The following is a 21,469-nucleotide window of genomic DNA, read 5'->3' as shown; positions in this document are numbered from 1 at the left end:
AGAAAGTATTTATATAACACAAAAACAATTTTTAGAGGTAATTTTTGCTAGTAAATTGGTGGCATAGCCTCAGTAACCTGATGACCGTCAGGCAACTACAAGACCAGAACTGTGTGTCTTGTGCATGTGCCAAGCATCAAATGGAATTTTGAATGCCTTGTGCATGTCTCTTTCTTAGGAGTCAGCCCTGGATTTCCTCAAGGTTAGATTTTCCTGGAAGGGTCAGTGTCTGAAGCAGCAGTGAAAGGAGTCACCAGGTGGGAAGGTGTTGCAGGCACCTGGTCTGTCCTGGGAAACTGGGCAAAGCCAGGTGGAGGGGATGGGGTAAGAGGGGGCACAGCATTTTAGTATCATCAAAGAGTTTGTGTTTCTGAATTTGACACGTTATCTATCAAGGAAAAACATTTTCCTTTGTGTTTTACTGCAATATTTTAAGAATGTCCATCCTACTTTGTGTGGAAAGTGGATGAAGTCAGAGAAAGAAAAGCTCCATGACCTTTCAAAGAATAATAACACTTTTACTTTTCAATATAGAAAAGTGTCTGATTTTAAAAAAAAATTAAGTATTGATACTTTCCTCTGTGATTTTCATTACCTTTTGAAGCCATAGCATGAAGGTCACAAGCCACTGTAAAGAGAATCTTATCCCTACATCAAACATAACACTTTTTAAAGATTGTCACATTGCATTTAATTTTTTTATTATTATTTTAAAATGGAGAAATACGTTTTGCCAGAAAAAAAAACACCTTAGCTCAAAACCTGCATGGATCTCAGGGATTTTCTAGTTCCAGTTGATGCTCCAGCTTTGTTGCTCAGCACCCAGAGGAACACAAATTAAAGCTGCAGGTCTGAGCACTCTTGCTCCAACACTGAGAGAGGTCAGACTGCAATTACTTTTTGTTCTTACTTCTGTTTAATAGGATATGAATAACAGGACATGAATGCTCTCTGTGATACTTTATTTCTATATCCATAACCCCCTCCGCCACCATAAATAAAAATCCACAAGTGGTGAACTTCTCATGGATTATTATCTTTGGAAAAGATGCAAAAATACCTATTAAAGGCAGAGTGGATCATCATGGAATTTCCATTCCACAGAAATAGCAGTATTTAATTTTGGCCAGGGTTCTCAATTTCACCCTCCTTGCTCTCTCTTTACTGTATCCTATTGAAATGACAAAATTAAACACTCTGATTTCATTGAAATGCAGCATTTGTGTAATTTTGCAGTTACCTTGTGATGAAGTTGACAAATTCTTATATAATTCTTTCATTCTGTTTAGTCAGCATTTCCCCAAGGGGAGCATTTCCAGGGGGAAGTTTTTAACACTAAGATGAAAGGCTTAGGCTGGAGCTCAAGGTGGGAAGTGGGATCACGGGGCAGCCAGGGTGGCTGTCCAGAGCCAGCTGCAGCATCTCCACATGGGACTGCTGAGTACTCAGTGAGCAGAGGCATCACCAAACATTTATCCATGTTGTCCCATTTTTTTTCCAAATATTACCATTTAAAATGTAGGTTGTAAAGATGTTGAAAAATGAGCCTGTGAAGATGTTGAAAAGTGAGCTGGAAAATGAAAAATAAACGTGCTCAAGTGAAAACATATGGCAGGTGCACATTATATGCGAACTTCATCATGAATTCTGAAAATATACTTGAAGAATGAGAACTGCAAACGTTTCTAGTCTGGATGGTACATATTAAGGATCACTCCTATGTGCTCCATGATGTTTGCCATATCTAAAAGCACAGTTATGAACTTCATTAATCATTCAGTACCCTGAGCATAATAATGGGCAAGAGTGTTGGTAGTGTCAAGTCATTTTCTAAATTGCGCTTAACAGTTTCAAATGAGGGGTGGATGAACTGGCTGCAGTATCTAAAACACAAAATCTCAACCTGCATTCAAAGTAGACATGAGTTTCAGAAATTTGTGGATAATCACTTATCACTATTTTTGATTTTAAGTGAGTCTTTCTTTCCACATCTCACAAGCTGATGTCTCTGTGTAGGACTGGAAACAAAAGTGCCAAAATTCCATTTCTTTGTTTTTTCTGGCACAAATCAGATCAGGACTTGCTGCAAGATTTCCAGGCTGCTATACCAGACCAGAGACATTGTGCCAAGTCGGCATAATTACAGGAACTCAACCTCCAACCCTTCCCCTTTTGCACAGCCAGCCGCACAGCAGCACCTGGTCACCTCAATTTGGTTATAACGTGTCTTTCTGCTTTCTTCTTCAGAGCTTTGTCATCCGTGGTGGCTTTAGGAGCTAACATAATCTGCAACAAAATCCCAGGCCTGGCACCTCGGCAGCGAGCGATCTGCCAGAGCCGCCCTGATGCCATCATTGTGATCGGGGAAGGGGCACAGATGGGAATCAATGAGTGCCAGTACCAGTTTCGGTACGGGAGGTGGAACTGCTCTGCGCTGGGAGAGAAAACAGTCTTTGGACAAGAGCTCCGAGTAGGTAAGGGTGTCTCTACTACGGTGCTGCAGGGGTCTCTTTGGGATGGTTTTCTTTTACCCTTCCGTGCCATGGTCCTGCAAAGGTTTATAACCCTCAGAGTTCAACAGCGATGCTTCCAGAACAATGGTGTGTTTCCACTCCCTGGAGGGTAACTGGCAGGAGACACGAAATCTCAGTGATTTGTAGATGAAGTCACTCATATCTGTGCAACTTCGGGCCAGCAATGGCCCCAGTGCCTGCACAGCCATCCAAAGTCACAGCCCACGGAAAGAGAACTTCCAACTGTTGTCTTGTTAAAGGTTGTCATGTTAACTGTGGTGAATATTATGGCAAATCGAAAATGAACTCAAGGCAGCTCAGAAAAATCCCTCTGCAGACTTCCCAGAAGCTTAAGTAATGGGAGGGTCCCAAATAATTGATGGAAGCACTGTGCATACAACACTGGCCTTCCAATACGTGGCAATGATACATTTTAGTGTTGCTATCATACTGCAAAGAAAATACTGCAAGTGATTTGAGGCAGGAAACCTGTTCAAAGAAAATAATACATGGCCTTGGCCTGACAAGCTGTTAGCTGGCAGAAGTTAAATCAATACCTTTTCATTTACCCTATGTCTGATATTATTTCACTGGGGAGATTATGTACATTTTTTTCCAGCAGTGAGGTCACTGTTATCCTCATCACCCAGCTGGGTTCCTTAGCTTATTCTAGACCTTTTTTCTCTCCCCCAAGGGCTGCCCACTCTCCTGTCTGCTGCTCTGGGTAGGGATAACATGTTGTACTGTGTGGCTCTCTCAAGGGCACTCAAAGTGATACCATCCAGATTCTCAGTGGGGTAGTAGCATATTCTTCTTGTGTCCCATTTTTCTTTGGGTGATACCTCTTGGATTCAATGGTTTGGATGAGTCTTCTGCTTCCAACACAGCTGAGTGTGGTCAGACATAAGATCTCATTAAACCTGTATGAAAAAAGGCATGACATTTAATTACATCTGTGCAAAGAGGTGTTGACTCACACGGTGCTTTGGTTGTTAGTGGTGGTCAAGGCTTCAGGGTTTTTTTCTGACACCCTTGTGAAATGAATGCCAAAAACTGAGGTGTGTTTGGGTCAACAAGGGAACTGAATACTTTTTGAGAGAACATCCAAATCTGAGAGTCTGGCTGAGGTCTGGGCCCTTTAAGGACACAGTGGTTCAGCTGTAAAGTGTTGTAAGGGAATAAATCCATTGGCATTGGGCAGTTGACTTACATTTGCAAGGGGTCTGTCAGATTCTGTGAGCTTTACATTACATTCTCAAGGAATCATATTCAGGAATTAGCCTAACTTTCGACTTCTTCCTTCGAATTTAAATGAACCAGAAAAAATCTAGTCACTTGTCAAGACTGTTAGAAGCATGGTCTGGTCCTCCTTGGTTGGTATTATGTTTGTTTGCTTTCAGTTGATAACCACAATTACTTTGCTGCCAGAAAATATACATCTGCCAAGAATTCTGTACTTCTTCATGCTCTGTTTTCATCTGCCAAAGCTTTCAGGCCTGCTCTGACCTTAGATAAGTGAGTTGTCTTACCTTCTGTGAGATCCCTTATGTCCTGAGAAGGGCCACTCTGGAGGGTTGTACCAGAGTTGGTGTCATCACAAAGCTTTCCAGTGAAAAGGCTTTCATCACTTCTGCTCTCCACTTCAAGCTGAGAATCCTGTGCTGCCTCACCATCTTCACCACTATGCTTGTGGGTAACAATTCTCTTCCCCAGAGAGACTCCTTTCATCCTCCAAAACTTTGCAAGTGAGAGCAGTTCAAATGCCTAAAGAGGACAATTTGTAGTTGTGCTTTCATTCTCAATGTTTCTACACAAAGTAAGAGCTACAAGGAACAGAAATTATTTGTCGTTAGGATGGACCAGCTATCAGGCTGGTCAGATTATACAAAGCTGGAAAAAACCAGGGTTTTCTTGAGCCATATTTGCCAAAGTGTTTACCAGATTCTTGACCTGTTCACTGAACCTGGGTGGTTTCTTGTGATTCTGAAATGACTGATGTGGAATTTGGTGGGTTCTTTTACGGGTTAACCCAAACACAGATGAAACTTGGCTATTGCAGCTGAGTTCTGCTTTGACATTTGTTGGGTGTGAAACCACACAGACTCCAACGGTTGCAGAAGGTTTACATGACCCCTTCCAGCCGAGCCAGATGAGTTCCAGGCAGGTCTATAAAGGATCCCATAATCCACAAGTCTTTATTTTCTTTGTTGCTGGAGTAGCACCCAGAGATGATGAGGTCAGTACCTAGGAAAAGGATAGGGTTTAGGAAGTAGTGTTATTACACTAGCATGTGGAAAAAGGTAAAAAATGGACAAAGATTTAAAAACCCAACTACTTAAAAGTACTTAAATATACTTCTAAGCACAAATATTCACATGTGCAACAAAACACACCCGTGTCTGACACAGAAACACTAAACCAGCCATTCAGTTCTGCCTGAAGACAATGAAGGAAGGACTAAAACTAAAAAAAGACTTTTCACTTCACCCCAAAGGAAAGCTTCATCCCAGAACCCCTTGGGGAGATGAACACTGGAGGTGAGTTATTCAGGTCTCAGGGTGGGGAGGGAAAGTAAGCAGTGAAAACATAGTAATTGCTCTCTTGCTGCATGGGAAGGAGAGGACCTACTCTTTAGCCACTGACCAAGACTCTACTACTCTGACAAGTACAGATTTATGGTTATTCTAACCTGTATTTCGGTGCAAAATTCAAAACAAAATTCAAAATTCAAACACTCAGACAAACAGTATGAGGTTTCTCCAACAAATTATTATAATATCTTTTGCTACCATCACTTCTTGGGTGCCTTTATGTTCTAATTATGTGTGTCTTCCACCCATCACCAAGCCAGAAGACATGACACAGGCAAAGTGTCCCCTCTTGTGATTCCTGGGGATCCTACTCTGCCAGGAGAAACCCTCGGTTTATTAGCTAAGCTCTAAGATGGATCAGTGTGGAGTTATTTATTCAAAGAGGAACTTCACTGAATGAGGGCTGCATCACCAATACAGTATATGGAATCTGTATTAAAAACAATATAAATAGTCCAGAGGATGGAATAACAATTGTAGAAATGATGGGGCATTTGTGTTGGTGGGAAAGATTTATAGCAGCCAGAGATAAAAGTGACAGAGAAATCTAAATTACTAGCATGAACAAAGACTGTAGCATGGAATGAATTAGCCAAGAATTGTGTGTGCATAGCTTATTTGGATATATTTATAGCTGGGAACTCTTCCATAGCCATGCCATCCCCAAAGAAAGTCAGTCCTGCACTTACTTTACTCATGCTGTCCTTGTACATACTTGTATTTGTCACCTTCCCATGCTCATCCCCAGTTCTCATGCCAGCTTCTCACAATCTTCTGTGCTCTCCACTCATTCTTCTTGCTTTAAGCCTCTTTAAAGATTGCCTCTTAAACAAATAGATTCAAAAATTAAAAATTAAAATTTTAAAAACTAATTCAAAAATAATTATGTATCTAATGTTGTCACTGGTAATCACTGTTGAAAGATAATTGCACTTCCAACATTTTGAAAGCAAAATGAGCAAAAAATGGATGAGCAAAGCCTCTGGTCCTATCAGGTCATTGATACAACAGAGCTGCAGCACTAGGTCTCTGTTCCCCCAAATGATGGGCACAACAATTTGTCACCTACACGCCTCCAAAAGCTGCAGATCATTAATGGCATTGAGCACAAAGAACTTCCACCCTAAGCAGTGCAGGCTCTGTAGTAGGAAGTCCAAATCAATAACAGAAATGAAACATACTGTTGTTCTTTGACAGTGGATTACTCTGGCTAATTATTCATGCATTGACCCTTTCCACTGGAATCCTTTAAACTGAAGTGCTTATGAACAGGCAGCTCTTACCAGTGCTAAATCCAGGGCAAAACTGAGCTGTTTAGGTGTTTTGAAAAATATATCTGCTCATGATGTGGAAAATGATCATGATTTAGCAAGATTTGGTCACTGGTGCAGTGATTTGGCAAATCATTAAACTGGACACCTGACAGGGAAATATTAACAAGTAGGCCAAACACAAGGGAGTTCTGAAGTTGTGGTGGTGGTGGGTTTTTTTTGTTTTTTTTTTTTTTTTTTTTTTTTGTTTGTTTGTTTGTTTGTTTTTTTAATTTTATTTTATTGTTGTTGTTGTTGTTGTTGTGGTTTTTTTTTGTTTGTTTGTTTGTTTGTTTTTAATGTCTTAGCCTTTGTTTTGATCTGTAGCTTTCTGGTGTGTTGAAAGGGTGCGTCTGAAGGGAAGTTACAGCTCTGCTTGCCAGGGGAGGTTTAGGAGAAGAACACCTTAAGAATTTTCCTGTCTCTTTCCATTCACTCAACTTTTGATCCACTCTCCAGACAGAAAAGGGGAGGAATAGGAAAATACCCCTACAGTTTTAGAGACAAACAAAATCTGTGCATGGATTTTATTAACCCCCAGGTGAAGAAGACTTTTGGCAAACTCAACCAGAACATAAACTTCAGTGTCACAGTTCTCTACAAGCATGCACTTGTACATATGCACACATAAACTGGGGACAGGATGGATAATTCCAAATGGAAGCCTGGGGAAGGGAAGGGGACAGCTTCTGAAGGAGAGATACTCATAAACAACAGTGATTCTTGTTCTGTTTGTACTGGAAACAGGTAACATTGTCTGTCCACTCTTGATCCTATGTTTCAGCTGCAGACCTGAAAAAAACATGGGAATTGGGCATGAAAGAAATCTAAGTGATGGAGTCATGGGGAAGCAGTTGGCATCTTATCATACATGCTGAGGGGGTGTCAGCCAGTAAATTATTCTTGGTTCAGGCCATATATAGGCTTAATTAAAATTTGATTCCACATATGAATCCAGTCATTTTTATTCTGGGCTATGATGATGGTTTAACCGAGATGCCAAATGTTCATAAAAACTTCTTACCAAAAATGGGAGGAGTAGAGAGGCTCATTATTCTCCAAAAATGGATATTTGGGTACAAGCAGATGGATTAATCTAGCACAGTAGTGTCTAGTGTGGTATGAGTTGGCCAACTTGGAAATCTTGGCTTTCAGTGTGAGCAGAAAACTTCCAGTACATGAAGACAGGCAGCATTCTTAGGAATGCTTTACAACCATAGTTGTGCTTTAATGCTATCAGCAAGTCAAGAAAGGGAACCATAAATGAATCCAGACAGTTTGATAAAGTAAGTACATTTCTAGCTCACTTTTTGCCTTTGTTTTCTCCTGCCATTTCTTTCTCTGCTACTTTATGTTCTCATTTTCAATTTTTCAAAAATCAATTTATGTTGTTTGTTATATGTTTGTTAAGGCTTAGTAATATTCATATATCAGGTTAACTGTATGTTTATTATTCTAACATCTGTGTATTTATTATGGGAAAAGCTATCTTTACGAACTTGCACTATATCCAATAAAAACAATATGGGGTAAAAAAGGGAATTGTACAGCTGGAAACAATTTGGAGGGGGAAAATGAGTTGGAATTAGATTATTTTAAATATGATACAGAGCAGGGTACACACTTCACTGACGGAAAGGCAGTAATTATCTTTGTCATAGCAGTAGGTGCTATGATTGGTTTAGGCATTTGTCAGCTATGGGGAACCTCAATTGCACAGTGGCTTTTGGACCTAATGTGGAAAAATTTGGGGTTTTTTGTTGTTGTCATATACCATGGGCCCAGACAACAATGCCCTTTGAGCATTCGAGCAACTGAGCAGAAATAAATTTGTTTTCAGTAATTTGAACTGGATTTCTTCGTTGGTGCTAGGATATGGTAGAAAACCCCTTCCAGTGTGAGGGGTGGCTTCCCAGGGCATGGCATCAGCTTTCAGCTCCTAGTACAGTGGGCTGGCTGGGATTCCAGGAGAGAGGGGCACAGGATGCGTTCAATCGGCTGCAATCCGTACTAAGGATGTGTGCAGCTCCAGAAGATGATGGAGGACCAATACAAACTGTGCTTTTATTGCTCATGTAGCCAACTTGGAGTGACTGCTGGTGTCCATTTCCCGAGATGCCATGTGGAGCCATTGCATTTGCATGTTTGATTTAGTTAAACAATGAATACCATGGCAAATTTAATGATCTGTGCCTTAAGCAAGCATAACTCTTACCAGAAGCACAGTGGTGCATAACAAGACGTATATTTCTTGGTTATTTGGAGAGGGAGAGTTTTCTCATTGCTAGTCTTAATGGGAAAAAAAAAAAAAAAAAAAAAAAAAAAAAAAAAAAAAAAAAAAAAAAAAAAAAAAAAAAGCATGCATGATGAGCCTCCACCCCCAGCAGCTAGATGAGTGGCTGGTAGGGAGTAAAGAAGTAAAACCCCCAAATCTGTGGACTTCCTCCACAAGCTCATTTTGCAGGAAAGATTTACCACCCTGCAAACAGTCATTGCAAAGCCTTCCCTTAAAATGTCTCAAGCAGCACCTTTCTTTTCACAATTGGCACGTTGTTGCTGGAAAGAGAAACTAAAATACCTTTAACCTTAAGCATGTCCAATCTGTTTGTTCTCACTTGTTAGCCATGTATTACAGCAGAAGGATCCTGGTGTGTCAGTGACCATCCCTACAGAGGCAGAAAGGCCAGGCTGAAGCAGAGCTGGGCTGTTCCACCCAAAGCCCTGTGTGCTGGACTGAGTTACACTGCAGGCAGTGAGGAAAGTCCTCAAGGGCAGGCTGCCTGAGCACAACAGTTTCCTCAGAGCACTTCATCTCACCTGAAAGCTAAACCCTGGGGAAAAGGTGTGAGAATGTAGCAATTACCAGGCAAAATATGTGAGAGGGCATTTCAGTTTGCATTATCATCTTTGGGGGAAATTGAGGAGTTGATTCAAACAGTTCATACTCTCTTAGTGTAGAAGGGTGGATAAGATTTTTACTATCACAAGTAACAAAGTAAGACAGTAACCCAAACCAGAATAAGAAAAATAAACCCTCCCAGCTGGCGGTAGCTGAGGTTCTGAAGGAACAGTCAGAAAGTTATGAAACCACTGAGGTGCTAAGAATTTGTATTTTTTTAACTGAGGAGACAGGCTATTGATAGGTTCAGACTCTTAATGTCTGTCACTTGGACGTTTTTAGAAAAGGAAAAATATCTTTTTATTCTACGAAAGTACTGTTGTTTTAAAGAAACATCATATTTTGACAGGTTTGAGGATTCCCAACTTGGTGAATCAATTTGAACATTTGTAGGTGATAATGTCTCTGTGCTTTAAAATTTCTTAGATGCCAGAACCTCATTCAGGGAGTCCTTAGTAATGTTTTCAAAATACGTTGTAAATCGTAAAAACAAAAAAACAAACATAAATGCACAGTACCATTTGTAAATTATGAGTTAACTGAAATAAATTTTGTTTCACTTTACTAGGAAAACTATCAGTTCACTATATTAATTTTATAATCTTTATTTCTTTATCTCCTTATAAAAGAAATAAAGGTATATATAGTCTGCAGCATATAATAATTTCCAGCCATGAAGAGACAGATTTTTACATATCTCAATTTATCTTCTCCACTTCCTTGTCTTTTAGTAAGGTTTTACTGTTTAGTCAAGTAGAGCTACATCGCGTTTTCTCATCCCTCAAGGGTCATGAGTGTGAAGAATAGTATAAATTATCTTAAATTAAAATGTTCTTGTTGCCATTTAAATACTTACCTATTTGGCAGCAGACTTTCTTTAAAAGGCAGATAGCTGTATTCCAAACACAGCACTACATTTACTTGGAGAACTGTGTGTGGCTTGCAGCTGGATGAGGAACGTTGGTTATTGATCTGAATGAAATCTGGAATTTCCATTCTGAGGAAAGGGCTTCTGTTTCATTCCATTTCGTATAAAAGTGAAGATTTTCTTGGAACAGGTGCTTTCCTGTAGACATTTTCAAATTTAAATACACTGACATACCTGACAGTGAGCAATTCCATTTTTTTATTGTATGGAATTGCTCCGTTTAAGTGTCAGTATGGAAAAGAAACATTTTTGGGGGCAGAGGGGTTGGGACTCATAAGTTTTGGCATTTGATCATCCTGCTTGTGTACTTAGGGAGAGTGGAAAGGGAACAGGAACATGGGATGAAGCCTTGGGTCTGTGATGATAATTTCCTGTTCAGCACTGGCCAGAACAAAAGTCCTCCTTTTCTCTTTTAGCTTTGTCTGTAGCTATTCAGGGTAACGTTTTCCATATTACTTTTCTGGTTTCCCTTGGGATGAGTCAGTCAGAGGCCCTCTGGAAAAGATAGTATGCAAATTCTAGGCTATGGCTTAGTTGAATATTGTATCAAAGCTTGGACACAGGGCTAACTTTGCATAGCAGCTTTAAGCTTGGCATTTCATCACTACCAAGTGCCCCCAAAGAACATTAATGCCATTTAGTGCCATTTTTTTTCATATCACTTTTTAATGAAATTGCTGAGTAGAAATGTTCCATAGCATGCTGACCCATTAGTTACTTCAGCATCCCAGCACTACTGGTCAATAACTTACAAGGTAATGCATGCTTAAACCAGGAAGGCAAAATACATTAAAAGTCAAATAAAATGGGGCTGGGCTTAATCCAAGAGGACAGGGGCCAAGTTCTTGTCAGTAGAAATTTTGCCACTGGTTTCACCAGAACCGCTAAAAAGTCTCCTGGCTTTTGGTTGTGAGCAGAAGTTGAAAGTGAAGCCGAATTTCACGGAGGGACTCAGCTAAAACCCAATTAGTTAAATGGCACTCAACCATACAACGTTTGACTTTTTAAAGTACAGAGCAGCTTTGCAAAAAGGCAAGCCTTGCCACTGCAGGGGAAGTTCTTTATGGAGGGTGACAGGGAGTGCAGGACAGCACCTGCTGGTGTGTGATCCTGCAATAACTTGGGGTTCTGATGACTTTGGAAATTCCCCGAGCTTTACTACTGCGGTTAAGTGTGTTGTCAAAATCTCTTCCCTAGAATTACAGATGATAGGTTTGGTCATCTAGTGCAACCTCTACATCGAGCAGGACAGGCTAAACATAACATTAGACTCCAGAGTTACATGTGTAGCAGCATCCCTCCCTTTCCTCCTCTGTTCTTAGGGATAGGTTCTGTTTGGTAAACTATCTGTTTCTAAATTGAAAAGCCTGAAATGCAGAGTGAGGCATGTACAAACATTGCAAAGAAACACAGCATTTGTTATCTGCACATTTTGCTTTGCAAACAAATACTTTAGCATTCAGGATTAGATCACTGATCCATGCAGTTTGCCGTCGTGCCTCCAGTCACGAGCAATTTCTTTTCCTAACAAAGTGGCTGGTGTATTGCAAAATATTACATCTGACAAATGCCTCATTTTCTAATTGACAAAATTTCCTTCGTGCGGATCATGCCTGACCTTTTAGCATTGGATTAAATTGTGCATGACTGTATTTATTTCTTACCGATTTTCATACTGTGAAGTATAATATTATTGTTACTGGTGCAAGAGGAAAATTTTAAAAAAGAACTAAAGCAGACAAGCAAGAGGACTCTATAATCTAGTATTTGGAGGCTTGAAAAAGTGAATCTAGCATTGTAGTTCTAAGATAGTAATTCTCTCAGGATTCAAACTGGCCACTGACTCCAGCCATGCTTTTTTTACCCAATATGCGCTTAACTTTAAACCCTCCATTGTAAGTGTTACTAAAGAGGTTTTGAAAGTGTTTTAAAGGCAGAACCAAGTGTTTTGCAGAATATAGAAGTCCTAGTGAAAGCCAGCCTGCAAGATCAAGCCAACGATGGGTCCTTCTGCCCATCCCAGATCCACTTGGAGTGGACCTAGGAGCCTACTTTTAGCCACAAGGGTAATTTGTTTGTATCTATGATGCTCTCTCCATTGCAGGGGTTCAAACTACAGTTCTGGGATAGTGTGAGAAGGATAATTGCAAAGACTGTGTCAGTTAAATGGGCTTGAATTACTGAGGTGTCTTCTTGGTTTGCTCTCACCCCAGACAGCTCACTGGTGCACTGGGAGAAGGCTCTGCTGTCTCTAGATGGAAGCTCAACAGACATGCCCTGAACTGCTGTAGGTTTTACAGCTCTATTCAGGTTGCTCAAACAAAAGAAGTTTACTCATAGATCATGATTTATTTTTACCTGTTCACTCATTTCTTCACCAAAATGTGGAAACTCATTTTCTGTCTGGTTCAGTCCAGCCACCTTGTTCAGAAGATATTTCCATTGTGAATCCCATCAGGCATGGCCAGTGCAACCTTCCAGTTCCTGAGGGGAATGGCACGAGAGGCAGAAGTGGTTTCTCTCTGCTTCTAAATTAAAGGGTTTCAGACAACAAAAGGAAACAAATGAGGAGCCCCTTCCTCACTTCTTTCCTTTGGCCCAGTTTCACATCACACAGCTCCAGGCATTTGCTTGAGATGTCTGAGATAGGAACCTAGTCAGCCTGTATTCCTTGTATGGTCAAAGAACAGGGAGGAACGCTTCCAGAGGGTGATTTGGATCTTAATTTGACTGCACAATGGTCCCTGTTGCCTACCCCTGCAGTTTAGACTCCCTTAATCCCTTAATAAAATAATCCCTTTACCTCCCTTAATACCTGATTTCTCTTTGTTTCTGAAATTTTTCCATCTCTATGTATATAGTTTCTCAGGGGAGCATTTGGTCCTCTCATAGAGTCATACCTGCTTGCCCTACACAGCAGACATGGAAACTTGATCCCTATTTAAAGTCCTACCAATTCTTAGTACTTAATCACCAGCAGTACCTGCAAAAGTTGTCTTAGCTGAGGACTTTCAGACAGATAGTGGCAAAATCCAAAAATAAATGCTGCAACCACAGGCGTAGCTCTACCACTGCTCTTTGGAAATTTAAGAAGTGGGAGTCCAAAATTACCACCAGATGGTGCACCTATTTAGCAAGTGACAGAGACATGTTCCACAAAAAATGGAAGCCACAGCCTCCAGCAATCCACCAAGTGGCTTCCCCTGCTCTTTATTCTCAGTTGTGATATAAATTGAATGTGTTAGAAACATGGACCTGCTGGTCATACTATCCTGTTACATTTAATGTGGAGTATGTTTTCAATCTTTGTGATGGAAGCCTTTCAACCCTCTGGCTAGGGACGTGAGGAAGTGGGAAAGAGTGCAGCAGACCTATAAATGCATGTGAAGGGAGAGGGCAAGAAAAAGGGATGGGCCAGAAGCAGGAAAAAATGGTGATAGTGACAGGCAGTGGCAGGATCCAAAACCAGGAGTGGCCAGCACAGAGCACCTGTGCATTGCTGTTTTAAGTTGAGGCAGTTCTGGCTATCAGTGGTGGGTCCCTGTCAGTGCATTTCTGAAGGATAAACTTGATGTCTATAGTTTGGAAACTTGCCAGTATCCCAGGCAGAACCAGACAGGGTATTTCATCCAGTGCACAGCAAAGGTGGTGGACTTTCCTAAACAGTCATGGGGTTTTGTTCTCTGACTGCTTCTCATTCCTAAGCATTTGGGACCTCCACACTCAGAGAAGGATTAGCACAAATCAACAAGCATATATTTTCTGCCATATTTGTCACAATGACAAAAGACCATGTGATTCTTTCAACTAGATTTTCTGGACGTCAATACATTTTCATGTGTAGTACATAAGCAGGTTATCTATTTCCATTCTACTCTACTCCTTGCTTTAAAGAAAATTCTAAAGTAATAACTAGGTTCTTGTCAAGCTTATTTCATGAACATCTCAAAACTTATGCAGAAGAAAATGTTGTGTCTCATTCCTTTGCTTGTGTGGGCTTTTACTGCTCTCTGTTGTTATGGTGTATTTAAAATGATGCTGTAAGTAAAATCTAGTATATTGCTAAGAATGATTAATTAGAAAGATTGTCCTTGTAGTTGCAACTTCACCGGTGAAAATGAACTGAAAATTTCCTGAGTGAAAACATTTGAATATCCTTTAACTTGAGACGTATTTATGCAGAATTGATAAATTTTTTTTTCATTCTCTTTATCTAAGCTGAGAGGAAGGTATCACATTAAGAAGCTCTATACCATTCTCTTCCTATCCTTTTTCACATACCTGTGTCTTCTAGCTCAATGTAAGAACAATCATTTTATGGTGAAAGCATGGAGCAGGAGAAGAGGGACTGTTCTCTGCTGGGCCTTTTCTTGTGACCTCGGGCAAGTCACTTCATACCTTGCTCTCTGGAAACTAAAGATGACTAATTTCAGTGAGGAATTGAAATGATTGGGGACTCACTTCCACTTAAACATTTGGGATATATCCAAATGTATTTGGTTGCTGTTAAAGTCTTCTTACTTGAAGAGGAAAGAAAAAGGAAAAGAAAGAAATGTCATGGAGGAATTTGGTCTTCTAAAAAATGAGTCCAGGCCTGAAAAAAAAAATAGTGAAAAAACTCTCAGTAGAAGAGGCCCAGTAGGATTATTAGCTTAGTTTGCAGAAGAAGGAAGTTTGAAAACCTTAGGTAATTGCCCACTCAAATTTCACAAATAGAAAATACTGAACTGATGTTCAGTACTTACATGTAACATAAAAGAGAGAGAATAAAGCCCACAGGGAGGGTAAATTTTGGTTACTTATTGTATATGTGCTGTGATTCTTTGTGTAAATCTTCCTGTCTGAGTTCCCTCTTTTTCTGGCTACTGGTGCACTGTGATGTCCCAGCACCAGAGATGGGGCATTTACACTTTGTCCCTCTTTCCCTTTCCCTTTCTCCTTGCTGTCTCCCATTTTCGTTCACTTCAGCAGTTCAGTAATGCTGAAACCAAGTTCCTTTCCCTTCCCTTTTGTTTGCTTTTCCCTTGTCCACTGATCAACCATGCCGATTATTGCACTGTAGTATTAACTGTAGTATAAACAGAAGCTCTGAGCAGGAGATTTAGCTGGGTTTTCCCTGCCCTCTTATGCAACCAAGGGTTCTGCAGCACCCCCTTCTTGTTTGTTTTCAGGGATTAGTGGCAATATTCCACATACTGCTGACATAATGAGGCATAAGCTTCACTCAGAGAAGGCAGGACACTGTTTTGTGAGAGACCCTGGACCACTGTGCTAGAAGGGATGGACATGGAAAGTTTGAAAGGTGGCAGCCTACCCCCAGAGCTGGGTGGCAGGAAGATTGCTGATGGGGTTCAGCACATGAAAGCATTTCCACAAATACTGTCTTCTTGAAGCTGGATTCAAAGTGTCTGCATGGAATATCTTACACAGCAGCATGTGCGTGCTGTCAGATTCTGTTTACCAGAAGGACATGACATCATGTGATAGACAAAGACACCATCTAGCCTGATCCAAAACTTTTCACGTGAAACATTTGTTTTGGTTTGGTTTTAAGACATTTGCCTTTCTAACTGGTCTGTTTTAATTAGAGCTCAACCTGAACCACAAACGATAGATTTGAACTTTCCCAGAGTTCAGCGGTGTTCAGATCTGGCTTTTGGTTTGGCCCATCACAAAGACAAGGGTCAGCTCTAAAGTTCAGATCTGGAAATGAGCTGCTGGAAAATGGGAAGCTGGAAAGATTATTTAGTGAGACCCATATCTCACTTTAATGGGGGATTGGCAGTAAAGACACTTGCTAGTGGCTTTTAGAAGCACTTTTACATAAGCAGCATCTCGAAGACTGGTATTAATACCAATATATATATTGAAATACTCATGTACAACAGAAAGGACCTTGTTCCTTCCTTCCTGGTCATGAAGCCTGGATCCTGGTCTGAAAATGGAGTACCTTAAAAACCTAGAAGTTTTTCTTCTTGTCTTTGTTTAAAGGTCCTCATTCCTTTCTAATGTATAGTGCTTAAAAAAAATGACTGTGGGCTAGAAATTTGATCTTTTTACCATAGATTTAGTTTTTTCAGCAGGTAACTTGCAGGGTTTTTGTGGCATCTGCTATTTGTCAATCTCTTGCGGGTTTCGATGACCATTTTAGGGTGAGCTCACTCAGTCTGTGGCAAGACATAAGCTTAACACAACACAAATAATAAACAGCAACCACTTGTCTACTAGATCAGATAACCTGACCCAGTGGGGTTAGCTGGACAGGCTCAGATTAAACATTGATTCAGTATCTCTCATGAGTCCTGAGAAGATTCAGATAACCCTTCCTTGTTATGTGAATCTTGTCAATTCCCAACTCTTGTCAGGACCAGAAACTCCAGAGCTGAAAAAAAAAACCCCTTTGCTCTTGTGATGCTTCCAAACTCATTTTGCAAACCAGAGAGGCTTGGATCACAATCTAAACATTGTGTATTTATCCAGACTTCTCTGAGCTCTTTACCCTTTTAAATCTCTTTCATATGTGTGATTTGTGCTGTGTCTTGCTCCCCGGGGTTACAAACATGACTACCAGGCAAGGACCCTTTGAACACCAGGAAGGGTGAACATCATTACTTGACCCCGTCTCTCCTGCCAGCAAGATGTACAGGCAAGTCAGATGTATCAGAAAGGTGAATGCAGCCACACAAGCACTGTGAAAGAGCATTGGGAAAATATTTAAGCAAATTCAAAAGCAAGTCTCAACCCAGCCCTTCCACCAGAACTTTCTCATTTGCTCTCCACAGCCTCTGAGCTTGGAGAGAGGACTGGAGTGACTTGCAGGGTTGCTGCCCAGCCTGTCTGCTGCAGCCCAGGAGATGTGACCTCTGAGCAGAGTTAGCAGAGCACAGACACAGGAAAGGGGTCTGCCAGCCCAGCCCCTCTGCTGCAGCCACCAGGGAAGGGCTGGGTGGGGTGGGATAAAGCCATCTGCTGCCATGGGAGATATCCAGAGAGTGAGAACATCCTCGACAGCCACATAACACTCACTGTTGTCTCCCTTTCCAAACTCTGCCTTGCCAAGAATGCACCAAAAAGCCCCCACACCTACAGGATGGATCACTTGTGACAGTGCAAGTGACTTGCTTGTGGAATTTGACTGACTGAGTTGGTCCTCCAAGGTATCCTGCCAGGCACTAGAAACCATGCCAGGAATTCATGTGGGCTACAGATTTGTAGGACACTCTTCATACAGAATTATCCTCCAGGAGACAATCCAACAGCAATTCCCAGCAAATGCAGCAAGAAGCTCTCTGCTGTGCTCCTGTGCAGAATTTTTACAGAAGATGACAACATTCTGGCATACTATTTGACACAAACTATTTTTCCTTTTTTTGGTCAAATGTAAGTCTTTTGTCTATGCACTTTTTAAGAAGAAGGTCACCTTGAAGAGCAGCGTCACTAGACAAGAAAGCATAATAATCTCTGAGCCTGGAAAGTGCTGTCCTAGGCACACAGGACCTCTTTCTCCACAACCAGAAGCCTGAAAAGCTTTTCTGAGCTCCCAGTCTGGCTGTCACCATTTCTCAGTTTGGCCAGTATGTCCTCCATATTCACTGCTCTTACCATGAAGTGCGTAGAGCAAGGTGTTTCTAGAGGTCATTAATTCACAATTATTTGACTTAATGCTAACCTTATGTTGCTGTTGCAGTGAGAACTAAAAGGTCAGTGGTTATTTCATTTCATGGTATTTGTCTGGATTTAGATTGGAAGCCTGAAAGATAAATAAATAAATAAATAAATTTATTAGACTCTTCCTAGGTCACATAGGTGCCTAGTGTATGTGATTCAGTTTAATAAAATATACTGCTGCTCTTCACAAATCTTACTTTAGAAATCTCATGGCTAAGTAGAATTAGTACTTTAAATAAACTTTTCCTAATTCTGTACTTGACAGAACCAAGTTAAATGATACTGAAAAAAACCAACCCTAGAAAAATACACTTTAAGAAGTTATATTACATTCAGAAGAATATCTTTTTTTTCTAATCAGTGAAACCAACAAAGTCATCTCCTTGCTTTTCATGTAAAGAAATTTTTTTTCCCCAGTCAGAATATTTTAAGGGTGGGCTCTCCTTTTCTAAAACCACCATGTCCCCCCAGCAATTACACGAAGATGATTGCTGCCAGCATAGTTGGAAAGACTCATTGTGCAGGGAAATCTGGCTTAACTCTGATGGGATAAGTTTAGACTCTCCCTTTCTTTGCATTTTCTGCTGCCAGTTTCAGGGCTTCTCCATGCAGCTTGATACCTTCCACTTGTTTGGTGTCTAATTCTCTCAGTGCTTGGTAAGGCTGGATTTTTGTGCCAGCCACATGGAAAATGCTATGTGGAAGAACATCTAAAAGACAGGCTTTTAGAGCCAGCACCCTGCTGCAGATTTAGCTCTAGGTGATTAGCTCTTGCCCTATAGATGTAAATTATTCTTTATCCCATACACATTAGGACCTGGTCTGAAAGTCATATCTCATGCTTGCTAAATGTCCTGGGCTGTGCTTGTTTTGTATGTGTTTCCAAAAGGAGGTTTCTAGATTTTGTTTCTATGTTTCTATCTGTCTGTCTGTCTATCTGTCTGTCTATCTATCTATCTATCTATCTATCTATCTATCTATCTATCTATCTATCTATCTATCTCAAACATTTGTGTGGGATAACATTAAAAGTGAGTACAAGAAAAAACTTAACTCTGACAAACAGAAGATGCAGCTTGAAGGTGCAAATATCTCACTAGTAGTCAAGAAATATTTTCAGTTCCAAACGGGGATGTGAAATCACTTGATCTCTCTCTGAAACAGAACAAGTAGAACCTCAGCAATTCTTCTGGGAAGGACACATTAGTTATTTTTCAGTCAGTTACTTTTTCCAAATTAAAAGTGAAGGAAGGATGTGGATACATGCCAGGCAGGTATGGCATGTGAGGATGTGTGTGAATGTGGATGTAAGGAGTGGACTCCGACAGCCACGTCCTTCTCTGGCAGGCACTGGGATGCTGAGCATTGCTGTGTCAGGTCCTTCTGTGTTTCTGGCAGTAGATGTCCAGTTCAACACTGTATTGAACAGTGGAAGAGCAGAGCAGAGGATTCCAGGATTCCAGCAGAGGACTGCTGCTACTCTCTGGGAGGGCTCCTGTCCCACTGTGCAGCTCCATGGTTATTCTCCCTGGCTTGAATTTGTATTTCAGTTCTCACTTGAGAAGATTGCAACTGAATTACTCCATTGCCTACCCACAAAAAGAATCCAAGAAGAGGACAGCTTGTCCTCTTGCAGGTCCTTCTGTCCTCTGGACACACCTTAACCCCCTCCTGCCCCTGTGACAGAGTGGTAATTATATCTCTCTTCTCTTGCCCTCTCCAGCTGAAAGATGCGTCTCCTTACAGCAAGGACTGCCTCTTGCAGAAAGAGATTTGTGTCTAACATCAATTTTTCCAGGTGTTTTGTCCTCAGATGTTTGTAATTCAGTAATTCAGGCAAAGTGGCTCTGGCCCATTCATAGGCTCTGGATAGAACATTCAGGTAATATTCATGATTTAACTAAGCCCCCTCAGGAAGCAAGATCAGAAATTTGATCTGCAGGATATACAGAAACCCATCCACAGACACTCTGGCATGCCCAGGTGTAGGAGCTTGGTGCTTATAACAACCCAAAATTCAGTGGGTCCTTAAGAAGGTGTCATTATTTAACATGTTCCTACAGCAAAGCACAGGTATGCACAGTGATTTACAAAAGAATACAGACATGACCACTGCTCTTGGAGATTTCTTATCTAGGATAAGATAATGGAGGAAAAGATGACTTTATGCAAATGGCAGTGCAGGTTTATTTTTATAGAGGTGTTCTTCAACACAGTACAGTTATGTCAGACCACTAAGATGACTTAATTAAAATACTGACCCAGCAAAAAGTCCACTGAGAAGGTCTGATTCTGCATGGTAGTGGATTTTTAATATTCATGAGTATAATAGAAGGAATGACAGAGTATTTGTGAAATGGGTTCCACAGCAAAGTCAAATACAATCACAAAATCACAGAATAACTTAGATTGGTAGGACCTGCTCTGCTCTTTTAGCTCATTAAACAAAGCATGAAGTTGACTTGAAAGCAAATGTCCTTTAAAAATGTGATTGGTAGCACTGTCCTCTGTTTTCTTCTCAGGTTCAGAGTGGTATTTTCTTTTCTGCTTGTTTTTTCCTTCTGTTTTTTTATTATATGGCAAGCATCTTTTCTACTTCTTAAATCCAACAGTGTTTCCCTTGCTGAGCACCACACAGGTACCTCAGAAGCCTTTAACAGGCCATATTATAGTGCTAGAATTCTGTCATGGGTAAACCTAAAAAAAAAGATAAAAATATGTGCCCACATAGTTATAGATTCTCTTCTCTTTTGCCTAAATATTGGACTTATTTTCTCTGTGAAATGCCCTTTAAAGGAAAGACTATAATGCATTGTCAAATACTTCATAAGAACTGTTGTTAACAGATTGAGGCAGTCGAATTATTAGAACAGAACAGAACAGAACAGAACAGAACAGAACAGAATAGAATAGAATAGAATAGAATAGAATAGAATAGAATAGAATAGAATAGAATAGAATAGAATAGAATAGAATAGAATAGAATAGACATCTGGTTCCTCACAGACCCATTTAATTTAAGGACATTGGTACACTTTAGAACACAGTTTCTCTGGGATGCCTTCAGGATTCCCTGCTTTCTGGCAAGGGGTCTGGCAAAGAACTTTTTAAAACCTCAGTACACTGCAAGATGTCTCCAGCTGAGCTTTCACATACTGTAGCATATCAAACCTCTTGTCATCATTGAAAAGAAAAGGCACCAACACTCAGCAGGGAATCATTGAGTGCCACAGTGGGACATCAGCAGGTCCAGAAGAGAACACAGGCAGGAGACGATCTCTCTGCTCCAGCTCTTGCTTCCCACATGCTACTTTGGTAGTATTAGCAGCAGCATTGTGCAAACACAGCCGTCTGTGACACACAGAGGCTCCTCTCAAAGGCACAGTGCATCTGGGAAATGCCCCCTCGTGCTCCTCCAGCCATGCTCTCGTGCACTCTTTAAATGTGTGCTCAGCACCATGTTCTGATTTAACTTTGACAAAAAAAACCCCAAAAAAACCCCAACCAAGCAGTGGTGATTTGGGACCAAACTCAACTTCACTATTTTCTGTAAGAATGGG

General features: G+C 40.7%; 1 protein-coding gene across 7 annotated transcripts in view; it reads left to right on the top strand.

The window, feature by feature from the left end:
- The window catches only part of WNT7B (Wnt family member 7B), a 91,973-nt gene that overhangs the window by 48,226 nt on the left and 22,278 nt on the right, over window positions 1-21,469 (top strand). For 5 of the 7 annotated variants that reach the window (XM_063395299.1, XM_063395301.1, XM_063395298.1 and 2 more), the window contains exon 2: window positions 2,248-2,474. The exons of the other annotated variants lie outside the window; for them this stretch is intronic. In XM_063395299.1, the coding sequence (XP_063251369.1) occupies window positions 2,248-2,474 (227 nt within the window). The remainder of the gene's footprint in view (window positions 1-2,247; window positions 2,475-21,469) is intronic. 7 annotated transcript variants of the gene reach the window in all.

The sequence above is a fragment of the Prinia subflava genome, chromosome 4 (assembly GCF_021018805.1).
Source record: "Prinia subflava isolate CZ2003 ecotype Zambia chromosome 4, Cam_Psub_1.2, whole genome shotgun sequence".
NCBI classification, from domain to species: domain Eukaryota; kingdom Metazoa; phylum Chordata; class Aves; order Passeriformes; family Cisticolidae; genus Prinia; species Prinia subflava.
This window is presented reverse-complemented; position numbering and strand designations above follow the sequence as displayed.